The sequence below is a fragment of the Enoplosus armatus genome, chromosome 4 (genome assembly GCF_043641665.1).
Source record: "Enoplosus armatus isolate fEnoArm2 chromosome 4, fEnoArm2.hap1, whole genome shotgun sequence".
NCBI lineage: Eukaryota > Metazoa > Chordata > Actinopteri > Centrarchiformes > Enoplosidae > Enoplosus > Enoplosus armatus.
Genome location: NC_092183.1, coordinates 23,283,462 through 23,303,321, shown reverse-complemented (window position 1 = coordinate 23,303,321; position 19,860 = coordinate 23,283,462). Strand labels below are relative to the sequence as shown.

Genomic DNA, 19,860 nt, shown 5'->3' with positions numbered 1-19,860 from the left:
ATACAGTCGATTCATAAAAAATATCCACCATTAACAATAATGCATGTTCTGGCAAAAAACTTTGGTAATTATCTTGATTTGAAGTAGCAGCTCCTGGGGGAATCGTGTGCAAACAGTGCATCAAACAACACTGAGACTGCAGATTAGAACACCATAATTACCATGATTCACAGCAAGGATTGGCAGGTGTAGACCACACACACACACACACACACACACCGCTGCTGCAGGAAATAAAGATGACTGTGCTTTTCACCTGCCTGGACACGCGTAACCAAATAAGCCTTTGATAGGCATTTAAAGAAAAGAGTTATGTCATATTTTAATCACAGCAGATGAATAAAAAGCAACCTGAGATCCTGACCCACAAAATCACTAGTTACAAGATGAACAACAACAAGTGTCTCATTCATTCCTGGTGTTAGGAGAGCGGTGCGAGCGCAGGTTATCAGTCATCTGGGGTTATCATCCGCGCTTGTACTCACTGTGTTCGCAGAGTGAAAGCTGCACTGGTAATGGAGGTAGGGAGGTTAAGGCCTTTGGTGATCTCACGCCATATTTTCTTATTGATGACTTCCACTAAGCCGCCTTTTTCGGTGACGAGCTTGTAGAGCATGTAGAGATCCAACACCTGCTTGGCCATGATAGGAATCCGATTCACTGGAGTCCCTGCAGAACGCAAACACAATATCCACAATCAATTCCATTAACTTTAGGTCCCCCCATCAATAAGCTTCTGCACCTGCTTATAAGGCCAATTTATCTTGAGCTAGTCAAATGTCTGACAGCTCTGTTAACAGCAGGAAATGTAACTTTAAAAGAAGTTTTTGAATGTCTTATCTGTGCGTCCACTGGAAACAGATGAATTAATTACATGTGTATTATTTCTATGACATGTTGGAATGATCTCTCGCGGTAAACTTGTGTGAATATGTAGTGACAACAAAGGCGACAAACTTAAAACCTGCTCCTAATGCACAGTTCACACAATATACATACGAGGCAAGGAAGAAAAGAAAGAAGTAATTAACATGGGGAAAGAACAACAACAGAACCACAGATAAATTACTCTCGACTTGTTTAAAACTCCACAAATACAATCTGTGGAAAATAGGAGGTCATCTTCTATTAATGACTGCCAACCTGCCCCCTTATTAGCAAAATAATGGGGGCTCAGATAATAATTTGTATTTGCAATTTAATGTCAGGCAATAAAGACAGAACGGCCAGCTCTTTGTGAAGATTCTAAAGTGGTTGACCCTGAGATAATTAACCTGCATTTTGCTGATAGAGTTCCATTGTGCCCATCGGATTTACCATAATAGCGATCGATAGCTGCAGAAATATAGTGCAAACAACAGCAGTGGGGCCTATACAGTCTGGGGGGGGGGGGCTCTGAAGTATCGTCTGAGGTGGTAAAACCACATCAATTACAGCCAGTAATTACGGCTTCATTTCGCCGCGCTGGCATGTGAACGAATGAGACACTATTAAAACACAAGATTGATGTTCCTCTCCCCCTCGCAAGACAATGCCAGCAGTAAGTCTGGAACGGCAGTGCCTCAACATTCAATGCTTCTTTGGGAAAGAAGAGAGCGAGAGAGAGGCTTGATTTAGACAAAAAAAATGATTTCAGCAGGTGATGAATGAACTTTCACAACAGCTAAAGAAATGACACCGTACAATTCAAAGGAAGCTCAACGTGACACATCTGATATTAAGAGAAATTTCGGACTTATCATATGAAAACAATTACAATCTTTTCGCCGCTATCTGTAAATACTAACTGGGAGGACAATGTGAAACTGTGGAGCCCTGACAAAAACCTTAAAAGATACATGAGTTAAAGCTCCGCAGAGGCCAAATGTCCTCCCAGCCGACTGCTGATTTTTTCAAAACTGACCTGGACAATCTGTCATGGAAGACTATGCAGCACCTATGTCACCTCAAACGGTTGAGAACATTTAGGATGTCTCCAAAGACATTCAAGGGTGGTGCTGTTGAAAGCTTCCTGGCGGGGATCATCACCGCCTGTGTGACAACAACACCGACCGGTCAGGACCACAAAGCCCTGCAGAGAGTAGTGCACAACTCACTACTCTCCTGGACCTGTTCACAAAGTGACACAGAGCCAGAAGCACACCAGGTTATGAAGGACTCCTGCAAAAGGACTCCAGTGGCTGCTGAGATCTCCGCTGTCTCGAACACCAACATACAAAGACTCAGAAAGGTCTCCCCCTAGCCAGTAGGCTTGTGAACTCCCCTGAGCTAGGGAACCTAAACCCTACCTTAACTCCCCTACTCCCTCCAGTACACATAGTATTTATTTGAACTCCTTTTTGCAAACGGTTTAAGACCGCTTATCAGCAAAGTAACAGTAAATTCAAGATAGATTTTGATGTCCACCGCACTTTACATTTCAGTGTACATCTTGTGTTGTGCATATGAGGAATAAAAATCTTTGAATGACAGTGATCTCATGATCTGGAGACACCTCTTCTGAATGAAAATGCCCCGGCATATGTGTTTATAGGTTTATTAATTGGTCATATTTGGTGGTATTAACATGCTGAAGCTGTAGCAAATCATAGTATTATATTATGACATTTAACCAAATGTCATAATATAATACATTTAACCAAACTTTGACCAAATAATTCTAAGGTAACCTTAACTTCAAACCAAGCCAAACTTTTAACTGAAAACTGAAAACATGAATACAGATATTTGTAGCGTTTGCTTGTAAAATTCAGGAAAAAACATTTGTGGTTTTCATTGGATGTGCATGAACTGCAGTTAAAGGCTAGGAGAACTGAGTTCTACAGTAAAGCAGCGTGCTACAAAACAAAACCAGCACTAGAGATCCTCAGCCTCCACCCTCCCCCCTGCAGCTTTATCTTTATTACCAGTGATTATAATGTGTATCCGTGCTGATCTATAAAACTATTATTTTGGTGAAGACACAATAGCCAACCAAACAGAGATTGAGGTAATAAATAAAAAACCCAGCCTTTTGTCTGACAGAATCTGAGGAGAGACAAGCCTCTTAAAACAAGATTTATGTGCTTTCAATACGGAGGGTGATGTATTTGTCTCTCTGATTCCCTGAAAGAGATATAAGGAATAAAAGACTGCGGATGGAGGCCTTTTGTCAGCACAAACTATCTCATCAGGCCATGTATCATTATGACAATGAGCAATGGTGGACAAGCTGGAAGAAATCCACTTTGCACAGATTCTAACAGTTGTCTCCAGCTAATCCCTCAGCTGTTAAGAGAAGAGGAGTTTGTAATTGGAACAATGTGGAGCATCAGGGGCTCCAGTAGTGCAGTAATCATCTTTATGCTTGGCTTCATCGCTGATGCGTTCACTTTGCACCTCCGAGCCGATAATGGGATGAGAATTTCTCCTCCTCCATCGACTTTGCTCTTTTAACCCATGAAATTACGATTAATGCAGCGTCACAGGGGAAACCAACTGTTTATCTACGTCTGTTCAACTCCCTAAATGAAGAGGAAGGCGGAGCGCGCAGCCTGTCAAACATCACCAGGAGAAGATTCAGGGCTGGAACAGATGTTTGGGGACCTAAGCAGAATTTAATTTGCCCCAACACCTACAGTATAGGATTTGGTGATATTCTATATTTTTCTCCTGTGAAAAGACCCAAACCAATAATAAATTAAGTATTGTGTGTGTGTGTGTGTGTGTGTGTGTCCTCTGTGCCATAAAATACTATTAAAAACACATCAATGAGCCACACTGCTGCACTGGGTGACATGTTCCTTCATTACCATGAACACAAACTCTGTAGTTTATTTACACTCAATCCCACGTACACCATCCTGCTTCCCCAAATACTCGCTGGAGCACCACATGTGGATTAATCCACCACTGAAAGTAGTGTCCCAACAAATGCACTATTTCTTCCTGTTTGAGTAACGTTTGCTAAAAACTACACTGGCCAGCCGTTTCAGAAACCTACTGAGCCTTTTTAATAAATGCAACTTCATATTTGTGAGCTGATTTTAAAGAAGGAAAGGGCTTGGAGTCACAGACAGGGTAGGGGAGTCAGAAAGTATTTAGAGACAGACTAACACTTTTAATGGGATTTGTTAACAGTAAGAAAAGGGTATAACTCTTGACTTATCCTTGAAGAAGATAAGTCAAGGAATAATAGTCTACAGCGACACTAGCAGCTCTGTGAGGCTGTAATGCTCATTAAAAAGAAAAACAAATTATAAACTGGATAAAAGTTGAAGTCCAGAATTCATTTTTTGATCCTTAGCACTTTGGGTGAAATAAAAAGGATGGCGGTTTAGCAGCTATAATGTTTACCATGTTCACCATCTCACTTCTAGTGCATTAGCATGCTAACATTTGCTAATTAGCACTAAACACAACGTACAGCTGAGGCTGATGTTATCACTTTTGCAGGTATTTGGTCATAAACCTAAGTATTGGACAAATTAACATTTTGACCTCAAATGCGAAATGTGACATGGACATTGTAAATTATTTGTTCTTACAGCACTCCTAAGTATTATTATGCTGAAAGACAACACATGCATTAGGAGAGTTTTGAACAGAAAATCGGAATGCAAGATAATTTACGCTTGGTAACCATTTTGATGTTTCAGCAATGAACACAACAATTGGCTAACAGTTTAAAGATCAACATGGAACATGAACATTTCTACAAAACCCTTTTATCCATTTAACAAAAGAAACCAAAGTCATCAAATGGTAAACCCAAGCGGTTGTACAAGAACATTGTTTAAATAGCATACAGTCTAAAAAACTGTGTGGAAGCTTCAAATCTAAGCATACGATTATTTACTTAAATACTGTACAAATGCTGTAACTGCAGTTGCAGAACCTACACAACAACTCCCCTGCTATAGCTGTACGAGGACTCCGCTAAAGAACAGAGAAAAACATTAAAAAAAAAGTGAAGACAACTGAGAGGTGAAAGCAGGATGCTGCAGCAAAGTCAAGAGGAATATTTAGTGTCACAGCGATCGAAGACTCAGCCATTTTTTAAGGCAACTCTCAAGTGGCCTTTTCTTCTGCCACATAGTATTCTTGAGCAATTAGGTGGGGGACAAAAGTTGACTTATTCGAGAAAAAAGTGCTGATGGTAGTCCTCAGAGATAATAATCAATTAATAACCACAGGCCCGCGGCAACAGTAAATCACCCTGGGTATTTATCAACACACAAAGGAAGCCATCACAGCCATTGTCTGCTCTACTTTTGATAGAATCTCTCAATGAGGATTCCATGTCTTTGCTTCCGATCAACACAAAGGTGTTCGGACCATCTGCCGCGTGATTCAAATCGTTAAGGTTCCTCTGACAACAGAAAACGTGTCGGCGTCGCTATCAGCATATCTGTACTTCTTGTAGGGGAAAACAGAGTACAACGTATTTTGAGGAATCCTGAACACACCATCTGACACATACAGTAGCTTTATAAAGAGGGTGTTTTGAAACCTGCTAACGGCTCGCCACCATCTTTGAAAACTGGAAATACAAATGTGGGCAAAAGAGGAGAGAGACAAGGTGGCCCTGAAGATGGACTAACAATCGTTAACCACCATGGACCATATTCACGCGGCGGTCATTTCCTTCTGACATCCCGCTCAGGGCGTCGTACTGCTGTGTTCCAGGTTTTAAGTCGTATGATCGCAGGGAATCTGACAGATCGTTATCATTTCACCGCTTCCCGATTGATCAGCAACTGAAAAGAGCATTCAGCCGCTTCCTAGCTAACGTTAATGTTACCATCAGATAGTTTAGTGGATGTAATCAAGCTTGCAATGTAACGTTAACTGTCTTAATGTAATCTGTATGAACATTACACAGAAATATGTGTTCCAGCGAGCATAAATGTCACATGACTTTACCGACTTAACCAGAACATTTCTGAGGTCAGGTGAAGAGACAGCAGGACAGTTAACGTCACAGCTTGATCCAGTGCATTTTACTCGCAGGCTTAAATAAATGTGTCCGAGATGTGCGTCGATATTTCAGAATTAATTTACGCCTTCCCTATCGTATCAAACGGTAATGATAGCTAGGAAGTGGCTGAAAGCTAACGTTGGCTGTTGTCAAACGGTAGCTAACGGTTTATCAAATACGTTGTTTTTTGAAATATGGCCCGACGTCCCTCTGGATTTTCACTATCTATTGTCTTTTCATTCGCTGATCAGTTGGGAAGTGGTGAAATGATAACGATTTGTCAGATTCCCTTCGTTTATACGACTTGCAACCTGGAACACAGCAGTGCGACCCGATAACAGCATTTGAGCTTCCCACCCTGAGCGTGACGTCAGAGGAAAATGGCCGCCGCGTGAATATGGTCTATGGCTGTCTTTTGACAGACTGGGATGTCAATGAAACATGGATTAATACTGCATACAATGGGGTTTGATAAATTAAAAGGCAGTAATGCTTCATTATACATTATGAAAGAGGTGTTTGTAACTTAATCTTGACACTGAGCAGGTTGCACACATGGGGATAAATATAGCTGCACGTACATCTATCAGGGTTTCTGATCATTCAATACACACAAGAAATTGAAGTTGTGCATCATGTATAAATGACTGACCTGAGGCTGCAGACAGACACCATTCACTCAAAGCTCGAACACTATCATCGCATCTCTGAGAAGACTACACAGTGATTTATAACCCTCTCTGACTGTACGCATGTAGTCCCTGAAGCCTAAAGGCAATTCAGTTGTGTTTACGTCGATGCTTACACTGTGATTGTAGCAACTATCTTGCAGACATTGTATTATATTATCTTATTGGAGTGAAACGTACACTCAATGTGACATTATGACAATGACAATGACTTGCAAGTGTCCAGCTGAATTTGAACTGGATATCAGAGGGAAAACCAGAAAATACTTCCTCCACAAAATCTTCCTTTTATCGTCCTATTTTTCTTAGGAAATATAAAAAATGTTGTTTCAATGTTGTCAAAGTTTTAGTTGGTTAATCAAAAAAATTTTTTTAATGAACAAGACTGTTCTCTGTGTCACTGTGCACTGGTCAGTGTAGCTGGATGAACAGCCCACTGGGAGACACTGAGCACACACATCTTCCTTTTCAAACACATCATGCTGCCTGCACAACCTCACCTACATACAACATCTTTGTGTTTACTATCTTTAATTTGTGTTAAATTTGCATATCCTCGTATAAATAGAAATGAAGAATGAAGAATCAGAACCTTCCCTGGCAGCAGTCTGACCCATTACAATGGAACGTAGGTTTGTTTCCTGTTTTCCTACCAACAGTCTATGTTGGAGTCTTTTGAACACGACCACGATGGCTGTATTGGAAACCGCCTACTATACTAGCAGTACGTACTGATTTGGCCAAAATGTAGCATGTAGTATTCAGTATGCAAACAAAAGCAAAATATGCAGTGTGTCAAAAACACCCGGATGTCGTCCTGATTTGGAAAACAAATCTCCAGTCTGCATCGGACCACTCTGCCTCGCATACTGTGTCCCACGATGCAAAGCGCTGGCGGTGGATTGCCATTAACGTTACATGAACTTGTTTCTGAACAAATTTGAGGCGAGAAATAAGCAGCCCAGTTACTGAATCTTCACTCATATTAGAACAACAAGGCCTCATTTAAAAGTTTGTTGCCGACTTTCGTAAGGCAGGGGGGCAGAATACCTGCATGATTATTACTTTCGCTTTCCAAAACTGGAAACCGGCTAAGCCTGGCCAGGCATACTGCAAAAAAAATTGAATTCACAGTTTCATACTGCATATACAGATCACATATGAATCATTTTTCGTGACGATCATCGGAAGACTTGCTGGCTTCCCTTCTCACAATTCCAAACACCATAATGCCAAATTATCTATGGAAAAAAATAGGGAAGGATTTAAGTATGCACAAACACAGATTGTGTGCAAAATTTAAAAAAAAGGCTCAATGTTGACCAGAACATACCATGACTACCATGACAAGAATGCCCAAACCTCTTGTATTGTTGTGGTCTGGATTTAGCCAGCCAATAAATCAACTACATTAAAGGAGCGCTGTATGTTTGACACTTTTCACTGGGATCTTTGGTTAGCAAGCCAGTGCTAGCTGACATTTCTTTGTCAGTGTAGAATGACAGTGATGTTTTCAAGAAACATTGATTGGGATATTTGGAGCGGTCCACTCTGATCACAGTTGTCAGAGGCGAGGCAGTGGAGATAGGCTGCTGCTGATCTGCTTTGCACTGACAATGTCTCCCTGCACTAAGTCCAAAATCAATCTCTAATTGAACGCTCCAACAACAATCCATACTGTCTCTAAACCCAAGTGGCCACCCGACTACATCATTACTTCATCAACGTGTGCCCTCCTACAGCTGTCACAGCACACAGCTGGACGGTGGTCTAATGGGACTTCAGCTTTTGGGGTATTCCCGCAAACCCTCATAAATACAGTCAAAGCTAAAACATCCCAAACATCCAGTGGTGTGTCATACATGTCTTCTTCTTCTAAACTGAAACTCTAAAAATCAATTACATTAAATACAGTGTATGCTGCAGGTGGCAGTATAACATTTGTTGTTCAAATACATACAAGTAAAGAAAAATATATAACTAGTGTATACTGTGACAATTGAAAAAAAAAAAGATTAAAAAGAATGCTTCTAACAAAAAGTCCAAATGAAATGAACACTATAAAGTGCGACAAATTAGAAAATAGTAATAATAATAGCAATAATGATTTGTATTGACTGTGTCATTCATGTCCCTGAGATTTGTGTTTATGTGTAAAATCAAAGTACTCACGATTCAAATTTCAATAGTGGGAGAAAATTGGGGAATTTGTGATGGCTATTTCTATGATTTCAGATCTATTTTTTTTCCGATCTTATTTGGTCTTCTATTCTATATAAGTATAATATATAAGTGAAGGCCATTTACCATGTATCAGTATCACTTCTAGTGAGTAAGTCATATGATGTTATGTCCAAAGATCCAAACTATCACTTTAAAGCTACAAATGGAGGGTGTAAAGTTTGGCAATGACTTGTGTTTCACTAGAGTGTCATCTTCAATCTTTAATGCATTCCGAATTGGACAGCATCAGTGTGTGATAACCAAATGTTTGTATAAATTATGACGATTTATCCAAACACTGGGGATTTCTGTAAGCAATGTATTTTAACGTTTCTATATTAATAGGAGCATCCCTTCCTTACATTGCACAGGAAACCAAATGGCAGAATCTGCTGTGGTTAAACATGGAAATAATAATGTTGATTTGAAATGTAACTATAAATAATCCAAAATGACAGCAATTATTATTGGTTGTTCTTGTTGTAACAATTCAGATGATGTCATGGAATGGATGTTATGTACCAAAAATCAGTTTTCCCCCTAATTCCCAGTCATTGCATTGTAAGTCAAGGACATGCAGGTGAGGACATAAAACAAATATATCTGCAGACCTGTAAAACATTGTGTGCAGAACAAGGAATTCAAAAATAGCGAGAACACGGCACGCTAACCTTGTGGTCCTAAAATAGATTGTCGTCATTGTAGCTGGTAGTGCCTTTTTATTCTCTGCTGGGTGGTTAACTTCCTCATATTATGGAAGGGTCTAAACAAAACCCAGCGGCTGCCAGCAGAATCCTCACACAGTCACAAACAATCCGACTTTAAACTGAAGTTAAAGGAACAGTACAGGTATTATTCCCGCAGATCAGAGAGATTTAAACTATTTTGCTGATGTTCTTTATCACAAATCATATTTCTGGAACTATATAGCTCAAGTGATGAGATGTTAAGGGATGATCAACATAATGACAAATAGACAAAGATAAATAAAACACACACATCATTATTCTTCCTGTATGGTGACGAATCTTTGTTTGGCTCATTGCAGTCCAACACACTGGATTTCTGTTCAATATTTAAAAAAAAAAATTGAATTTTATTGAATTGAAATTAATCTTGTCCATAATTCCTATCAATTTAACATTTTATTTACACCAGTTTTATTGTTGACATACGTGGACACTGTTCTCCATGTACAGTATAGAACATTTTTGCCAGCCCCATTTGTCCCCCAAGTCAAAGCTAAGCCTGTTCATTTTACTGAGCACCCTTTCCATAGCAGGAGCAGGGGGACGTAATGTTTTAGGCTGTCAATGAAATGATATAATGTAGCTTCTAGTGTGTAAAAGCATTTTATATATATTGGTAAAAATTTTAAGGTAGAATTCTGAACAAGAGGTTTTGTAAGGGAAGTTCTTAAAGTATTAAAGTGGAAATCACTTACCCCGTTTCTGCATGAAACTGAAAAGGTCATCAAGAAACTCTTTGCGCTTTTCATCATCGTCCAATTCATACAACTAAAAAAAGGAAGAGAGAAATCAATTAATAATGCATTAATCATTTCAAGAACATCTTGATGAGTATAGGTAGGTGGGGAGGGGCCTTCGCGTCCCCTGAGCAGTGAGGTATGTTCAGGATTGTGGCAACGCAGGCGAGGACAATCAGTTCCTTCAAGACAATCTCTGGGAAACCTTGAGCACGGCAGCTACTGATCACAGTGCCACACTGGTGCTTGAACAATATCAGGAAAATGCTTTTTTTTGGCCATGAATAGCTTTTTTTTTCTCCACGTCTGGGCACCTTAGAGAGGTATGCCATTGTCAGCTCTAAACAAATGACCCTTCACATCAGTTTTTTTCATATTCAACCCCTTTCAAGAAGCTGAGCACAAAACATAACAACATAGTGAAATGTGTTTTTGATATTTTGTCCACAGCTTTTTTTTTATAAATGGGGGACAAAATGAAATGAAATCAAGGCAAGACCGCTAAAAAAAAACCACAGCTAATCACAACAGACTCTGTTTTCCTAAAAAGCGCATCCTTCCTGCGAGGATCGAGATTTCAATCCATAGGTGAGTCTGCTCATGTGCCACGTTTCTTCTTTTTTTTTTTTTGTCACTCATTGCACGTCTCAAACCCGACCACATGATGATATGCCGATGCCCATTGGCTCAAGTTCAGATCAAACATAAATACAGATCTGCAAAACCCCCAAAAGAAGACTTGAATCTATGTAATCGAATATCTATGTAATGATGCTCGTTGTTAGTTAAAGCCTGGTGTTAGGTGTACTGCTGATATCTCCTGTTCATGAGAGTAAAAGAAAACAGAATGTTAAAACTAAAACGTGGACAACACTGGAGGCTCATTTTCCATCATCAGACCACTGGTTGATTTGAGAAACACCACACATCCGTCACATTGCAGATGGCGACTACTGATGGCTGTTTCGGCTTGCGTCGGTTACGTGTCAGTCTTGTGGCGGTGGCAATCGCCTATCAATGACAATACCGCAATATAAACTGTGAAATGATAACATCTTCATAATGGAGATGAAGTTCACTTTATACTATCGGATTCCACATAGTAAATGTCACCTCAAGTCAAAGCCTCGGCCATGTTTGGATATGGCCCCGGTCGTATTACCTCTGATGAATCTATGTACTTATGGTTACATGTGTGTATACATGTATGTACAAATGTATGTAAATGTATGGATATATATATATATATATATATATGAGCCATGTATGGGAGCACTGTAACTTTGCCATATAACCATGTATATTTCTAATGAAATGTAATAATAAATGTGTGGTCAAAGTGCTAAAGATCTTTTCTTTCTTCTGCCACTGTACATGTCATATTTTTGTTGATTTGAAAACAAAAGGTAAACGTAAAGGCTGAAAGCACAAACCTATAATATCTCAGCAGGAGATCTCCTAGTGTCTGTCTCGCCCGTGGCCCTCTGTATATTTTAGTAGCACTAGTTTCCTTATTGGCATATCCATTATGCTCCTCATCCTGCCCTATTCACTGGGGCAGTGACAGAGTCAAAGAGGCTTTTAAATGGGCCTCTCCAGCCAGATACAGCTGATGGAAATATGTTAGTGGCAATGTTCACTTTCAGTAAGGCCCAGAGCCACGTTAACAGGCCCACTTAATCAATACTGGAAGATAGAGGGATGACCTTTGGAATCAGTGGGGCCCTGTGGACGAGGCCCCAGAGATAATAACTGATCATTTAGAAGTGTATTAGCTGTCACCAATATTAAAGGACCAGTGCAGGTCAGCACTCAGGAGGAAACCATGGGGGGGGGGTGTTCGTTAAGGGGAGGGTTCCGGAGGTGGGAGGTGTTGTGTAAGTGTGTGTTTGTGTTGTGTGTTCGGGGGAAGGGGAGGCTGTCAGTGCATTGTGAGTGCCGCTCTGCAGGCGGTCCATGGTGGAGGGAATATTGAAAGGTAAAGGAACAGCAAGCGATTGCAAAAAATGTTAAGTGCACAAATGCACAGCGGCTGACAATGCCGCGGGATCAATTGTGAGGCCCATGGAGCGCAAAGGCATATATGCAGAGACAATGATGAGCATGTGCTCATGGAGGCAGCGCATTGCACACAAACACGCACCAACCAGCACAAAAGAAGTACATTCCGTAAAATGAATCTAAAAATATTTATTTTTATAATTGAAGCCATTGATTCTTCAGAGATGTTGACAGTTGGCTTCAGTACATTTGGCATGGAGGCCTTCTTTTATTAACATGCATCTACCAACAATGGGAGTGGTTATCCGAATTAACACTGTTTTTTAAACAAGGTGCAGCTAGGTTTGCTGAGCGTCATCATTTTTCACAATGCGATTAAGACCTCACATGCATTTGTTATAAACAATGTATTTCCCAAAGAGCAAATCAATAATAAGGAGAGTACTTTGTAGAATAAAAAAATACACTATTACAGGAATTATTAGGATATGAAGCTAAATATGAATCGCAATTCAATTATATTAAATTCCAACAGAATATTACAACAGTAGAAATATAGTCTACCTCTATACTTCTACCTTGTCTCAGGGGCACCCATACTTCCTGCAGCTATGGGCGCCTGTCAGCATCAGAATGCATGTAGAGTTTGCAAACACTAGAAGTTCAAGTTGTCTGTTCAGACAAATAACTTTTTAGCGTCATTCATTAAACTTTAGTCAAACTACAATCGACCTCTGCTTGGAGTCGTGTCATCGCCCAGACTCAAGGTCCACATTAAAATTACGGCGGTGCAGCATTTCGATATGTTCCAGAGCTGCACCTCTGCTGGATGGACAGGGTTGAAAATAAGAGGATTTCCCAAAATGTCAGACTGGTCCTTTACTAGCACAACTTCAAGTTTTCCTACTGCCAGGTAAGACGCGAAGAGAGAAGTCGCCGGGCAGCATTCCTTTCAGTTTGAACACTACTTGATAACCCCTTGCTTTTTGCCCCCCCCCCCCCCCCCCGTGAGTGAAGTAAATGAACAGACAGGCAGGCTGAGACAGGCTGAAGGACATCGGGTTCAGCTGAACCTGGAGGCTCTGCAGGCCACTCTCAGACTGTCAGTCACCAGGGTCAGCCGAGGGAAGCCTGCTGACATTGAACTCGGAAATGCCTCCTGGACCTTTCTCCTTTCACCAGAACTATACCTGTAACTCAAAGTCTACACACACACACTGACAATTTTATAGAAGGTTGGTGTAGTTGCTGTTGCTATTTTAAGGTTTCTTTCTCATATTTTTGCATTTTGAAATGAATTCAACACTGACGACTGAACAGTTCAAAACAATGAGAAAAATTAAAGAATCATTTGGAAAAAAAAGATGGACAGAAGAAAACCAAAATTATGTTTAGATTTAGATTAGGTTAGTCCTAGTCTTGCATAGCCAGACCTATCTCAACACTTTGGAGAAAGGACAAAAAGCAGCCAAAGCCATTGACATTTCCTGTCACTCTCGTGTGCCGATGCACAATTGGAATTTGGAATTGCGAGAGGCAGACTTCACCGGTAGCCACAATAGAGATGCAATTACAGAAAATACACACATTGAACATATATATTCATGAAAAATGGCCGCCACAAATAGCATCGTGACTGTAACTTTAAGTCATATTTATGAAATACTAAGCCATCATTTTAAATTAACGAGATTCAAAGCATGCCATATCTGAAAAAAGACATGAAGTCAGATTTGTGACCTACCGACATCATACAGTGTGTCTGACCTCAAGTCAGGTCATGTGCTAATATCTCATGGAAGCCAACATAATGAGACACTTGTGAGAATATTTATTTCTATCATTTCTAATCCCATTTAAATATATATAAAATGTGGCTCAGTCATGTTTCTTCCAGCTAGAGATAAAGATATTTAGGTAATTTTATCTTATCTACAGCTGATCTACAAAAAGTTGTACATGCTTTTGTCTATTCTCGGCTTGCTTATTGCGACGCACTTTACACCTCTCCAGTGGGTACAAAAATGTTGCCGCTCGACTCATTACTGGGACAAAGAGGCACGACCACATCACCCCTGTGCTTGCCTCCTTACACTGGCTCCCTGTCAGATTTCAAATTGATTTTCAAAATGAACTCGCTCCTGAATACATCTCTGATTTATCGACCTGGTATGTGCCCTCTCGACCACTGAGGTCCGCGGATGGAGCCCCCTGCTGGTTACTGCAGGTCGTGGTTTGTGACAAAGGGTGATCGGGCTTTTGCTATTAGATCCCCGACACCACGGAACTCAGACAAAAAAAAAATCTCTTCTTAAAACGTTTCTCTTTGTGAAACCTTTTGGAAATGTAGTGATATTTGTTTTTATTTACATTGTTCTCATTCCTATTTATTTTATATTATTCAGTTTACGTTTGTGTGAAAAGATCTGTGTGTAAGTGACAACACTGAGTGTGTGTGCATGCGTGTGTGTAGGAGTCCATCAGAGAACAATGCTACTGCCTGGTTATGCTGGCAACCTTCCGATTGGCTAAGTGCCACCAGTAACAGCACTCTGCTAGTGCTTTCCTTTCCCTCTCTCACAGACACACACACACACACACACACACACACACACACACACACACACAGAATTAACAGAAGATGTGGAAGTTAATATGAAGAGGCATTCTGTGACTCTACAAGATTAAGTGGCAACAGGCTGACCACATATCGGCAGCTCTAAGTGTTATTTTACCATGGGTCGCTGAGAAGGACCACTTCATAGGCGCTGCAGGATACACACACACACACACACACACACACACACACACACACACACACACACACAAACAGGGAAGAGACACTACAGAGAGCCGTGCTAAACATCTCAAGAAAGAAACAAGCAGGGAATGACAAAAAGCTGAGGACAAATATAAGTAGTAAATAATCTGTGACTCAAGAAGTGAGAGCGCGCAGGGAAGTGGAGCTGCTGTAAAAATGCCAAACCACCAAACATTTTCTTCAGTAAAACTGAAAGTGAAAACACCTCTAACAAATCAAAAATTATATCACCTTCGCCGCTTCCTGTACAAGCTAGGCTATGAGATCCCGACACATTGGGGATTGAAATCGTATAAATGACAAAGCAGCTGATTTAGTACAGTGAGATAAACTGGCCCAAAGGATTCTTGTGATCTCGCCCCCCTTATTCCCTGTCATCAATCACCTGGGGAAAGAGGCATCAGAAGGTTAATCCTGAAGGCTGTCCTCCACCGAGGAACTCCACGTTTGAAATAGAGGAGGCTTCAACACTGAGGACACTCAAAGAGTCCTAGCGGTAGTTGATGCGGTTTGCATTAGGAGAAATACCTCAGAGCCTCGCATTCTCATACCTCAGTATTACTTATTCTTAAACAGTGCAATACATACATACATATATATATATATATATATATATATATATAGACATTCATATACATTGCTGTTGTATATATTTTTTACTTTTATTTTTCACTTAAATATTGTAAATGTGTATATTTTTATTTTCTATTTCTTATTTTTATATTTTGTACATACTTTTATTTCTAAATTTATGCTGCTTTCTAATCTTGAATGGGAGCACCTGTACTGTACAATTTCCCCCCGGGGATCAATAAAGTATTTCTGATTCTGATTCTGATGGTTTGAAGATACCGTTTCAACCTACAGTATAAATTCTGTTTATCCCCCCTCCTATACAGCGTTGCATGGATGACGTTAGCATTTGCAGAAATAAGCTCTATGGCAGTTTAGGAATACTTCCACGTTTTGTTCAGCAAGATAATGAACACCACTTTTATCATTTTTGAAGCGTAAATGGAATCACCAGAAGTAAAAAGCTAACGTTAGGCTATAAAGGAACTACACCACGGTCGCATTACTTCAACGTTACCACCATTAAGCTTCACTTTTAAGAGAATATAGATAGATGTACAGTGCATCCGGAAAGTATTCACAGCGCTTCACTTTTTCCACATTTTGTTATGTTGCAGCCTTATACCAAAATGGATTAAATTCATTTTTTTCCTCAAAATTCTACACACAACACCCCATAATGACAACGTGAAAAAAGTTTGAGATTTTTGCAAATTTATTAAAAATAAAAAACCTGAGAAATCACATGTACATAAGTATTCACAGCCTTTGCTCAATACTTTGTTGATGCACCTTTGGCAGCAATTACAGCCTCAAGTCTTTTTGAATATGATGCCACAAGCTTGGCACACCTATCTTTGGGCAGTTTCACCCATTCCTCTTTGCAGCACCTCTCAAGCTCCATCAGGTTGGATGGGAAGCGTCGGTGCACAGCCATTTTCAGATCTCTCCAGAGATGTTCAATCGGATTCAAGTCTGGGCTCTGGCTGGGCCACTCAAGGACATTCACAGAGTTGTCCTGAAGCCACTCCTTTGATATCTTGGCTGTGTGCTTAGGGTCGTTGTCCTGCTGAAAGATAAACCGTCGCCCCAGTCTGAGGTCAAGAGCGCTCTGGAGCAGGTTTTCATCCAGGATGTCTCTGTACTTTGCTGCATTCATCTTTCCCTCTATCCTGACTAGTCTCCCAGTTCCTGCCGCTGAAAAACATCCCCACAGCATGATGCTGCCACCACCATGCTTCACTGTAGGGATGGTATTGGCCTGGTGATGAGCGGTGCCTGGTTTCCTCCAAACGTGACGCCTGGCATTCACACCAAAGAGTTCAATCTTTGTCTCATCAGACCAGAGAATTTTGTTTCTCATGGTCTGAGAGTCCTTCAGGTGCCTTTTGGCAAACTCCAGGCGGGCTGCTATGTGCCTTTTACTAAGGAGTGGCTTCCGTCTGGCCACTCTACCATACAGGCCTGATTGGTGGATTGCTGCAGAGATGGTTGTCCTTCTGGAAGGTTCTCCTCTCTCCACAGAGGAACTCTGGAGCTCTGACAGAGTGACCATGGGGTTCTTGGTCACCTCCCTGACTAAGGCCCTTCTCCCCCGATTACTCAGTTTAGATGGCCGGCCAGCTCTAGGAAGAGTCCTGGTGGTTCCGAACTTCTTCCACTTACGGATGATGGAGGCCACTGTGCTCATTGGGACCTTCAAAGCAGCAGAAATTTTTCTGTAACCTTCCCCAGATTTGTGCCTCGAGACAATCCTGTCTCGGAGGTCTACAGACAATTCCTTTGACTTCATGCTTGGTTTGTGCTCTGACATGCACTGTCAACTGTGGGACCTTATATAGACAGGTGTGTGCCTTTCCAAATCATGTCCAATCAACTGAATTTACCACAGGTGGACTCCAATTAAGCTGCAGAAACATCTCAAGGATGATCAGTGGAAACAGGATGCACCTGAGCTCAATTTTGAGCTTCATGGCAAAGGCTGTGAATACTTATGTACATGTGATTTCTTAGTTTTTTATTTTTAATAAATTTGCAAAAATTTCAAAAAAACGTTTTTCACATTGTCATTATGGGGTGTTGTGTGTAGAATTTTGAGGAAAAAAATTAATTTAATCCATTTTGGAATAAGGGTGTAACATAACAAAATGTGGAAAAAGTGAAGCGCCGTGAATACTTTCCGGATGCACTGTAGATATATAGACAGAAAAATACAGAGTATAAACACAATATGTTTGGCATGAAGATGTTAATGTCCATGAGTGGGGGTATCTACTTAGTATTTTATGTCGTAGAACAAAGCAATGAAATCTCTTAAGCTCGTGTTAATCACAGACCTTATTTCAGGCATCTAACCAAAAACCCATTCAAAAAACCCATCGACTTTGAGACCAGGGAACCGGAACTGTAAAAATGCGAACTAATTTCCGGGTTTTAGGACTCATTCCTGCAGCACTCTATTCTCTAACTTCCCCTCCTCAACTTCACTTCCCATGTGCCCACACGTATGTATCAGTGCGTACTGTACTGGAACACCATTAAATTCAGGAGAATTACGTGATACGTTGCAGGCTGCAATCTAAAGCGGTCCCATTAGTTCTGCAGGTGGAATATTCAGTAGTGCAATCTACGATCCCTCTGAGAATTAACAGCTGAGACAAAACATGGATACAGTCAGGCCAGCATGCCGGTATGCGTAAAAAGTAAGTTAATGTACATGTGGCATTATCAAGACAAGTGCTGTGTAAGGTTAACATTACTTTATGCGTTTATAGTAAGATGAGGGTAGGAATAAGATCAGACCGTGAACAGTATTTTAGTGAACAGGTAAGTGAATCCAGCTTCTGACCAATCAGTGGCTCTGCCGCGGAGATCACAGGCAGCTGCAGTAATGCCAAGTGAGCAGAAGGGACAGAGAAACAACCGGGGTTTTGGAATAATTATTGGCTTTAGGGAGGCGAGTCAGTCTGTTGTATTACTGCTGTGTGTGAACTATTACAATCTGGTTTAAACAAGTAAACAGTGCTTTTTTCCCCCACTAACCTCATGATGGACAAGCATGACACAATGAGAAAATGCTTAAAAACATAAAAATTACTATTGGAATAAATGTCTTCAACTACACAAAAATCTGACCATAACCCAAATCACTAAAATGTGAAACATTTCCAATCAAGCTTTAGTCCAAAACGTTGTGTTTATACTCGTGTCACACAGACTGTGAGGAACACCTGCGGTTGCCGGGGTGAAGGTAAAATAGCCGACATGCCCACTCCTGCTTCTGTGCTATAAGTGACCACAGCCGTTTTCAGCAGCATTCAAATTCCCAGAGCACACTGCTCTCCTTCATCTGGGTCCACTTCAAAGGCCAACATGGCCTCCAGCCAAAAAAAAACCAGATACTTGCTGTCCCTCCCATCCTTTTATCCCTCCCATCCTTTTATCTGTCTATTCTGCTGCTGTTATATTAATAGTCAACAGTGCGTCTGGTTTCAGGGAAAAAAAGGTGTGGTATTCCACCTAGCAAATGTGTTTAGTAGAGTGCACAATTAAATCAAAATTTGGGCTGATAAAATAGATAAACGTGAGGGTGAAGTGTGTAAAGGGAGACTATTACTATTAACTTCTTCTCAAAAGCAGTGCTGATAGAAGCCTGCATTGCTTATTGATTAACATAATGTTGTTGTAGTGGATGGAATAATCAACGTATTGATAATTGTCCTATTCGTGAAGCCTTGCAGTTGTGGCTAACACTGTAATCTCCTGTCCTGAGGGTGGCACCAGAGGAGTGGTCATGGGCTCGTAACAATAAAATGAGCCAACCGGCACTCTTGTGCCTCAGTGTGCCAGTGTGTTGGGTCATATTACATACTTGAGTGAGAGTCGAAAAATTAAAGGAATAACAGTCGTTCATATTGGAAGTCTTCACACGTGTTTTTCAGCCATTGTTTTACAGTCAGTTATTATATATATTAATTATAATAATAACATACACAACAGTAAAGCCGGAAGTCAGAAAAGCTGAATATTGTTTACTGTACAAACTGAAGGAACATCCTTACTAAAACGAACTATTTTGGAAGACATTGGTTGTGACGTGAACTTGCTT

The 19,860-nt window shown here is 40.6% G+C and overlaps 1 protein-coding gene across 1 annotated transcript in view; it reads right to left on the bottom strand.

The window, feature by feature from the left end:
* Positions 1–19,860, bottom strand: part of arid3c (AT rich interactive domain 3C (BRIGHT-like)) — a 72,631-nt gene that overhangs the window by 7,947 nt on the left and 44,824 nt on the right. The window contains exons 4-5 of the mRNA XM_070904771.1: positions 10,316–10,388; positions 486–669 (exon numbers count right to left, since the gene is read on the bottom strand). Of these exons, the coding sequence (XP_070760872.1) occupies positions 486–669; positions 10,316–10,388 (257 nt within the window). The remainder of the gene's footprint in view (positions 1–485; positions 670–10,315; positions 10,389–19,860) is intronic.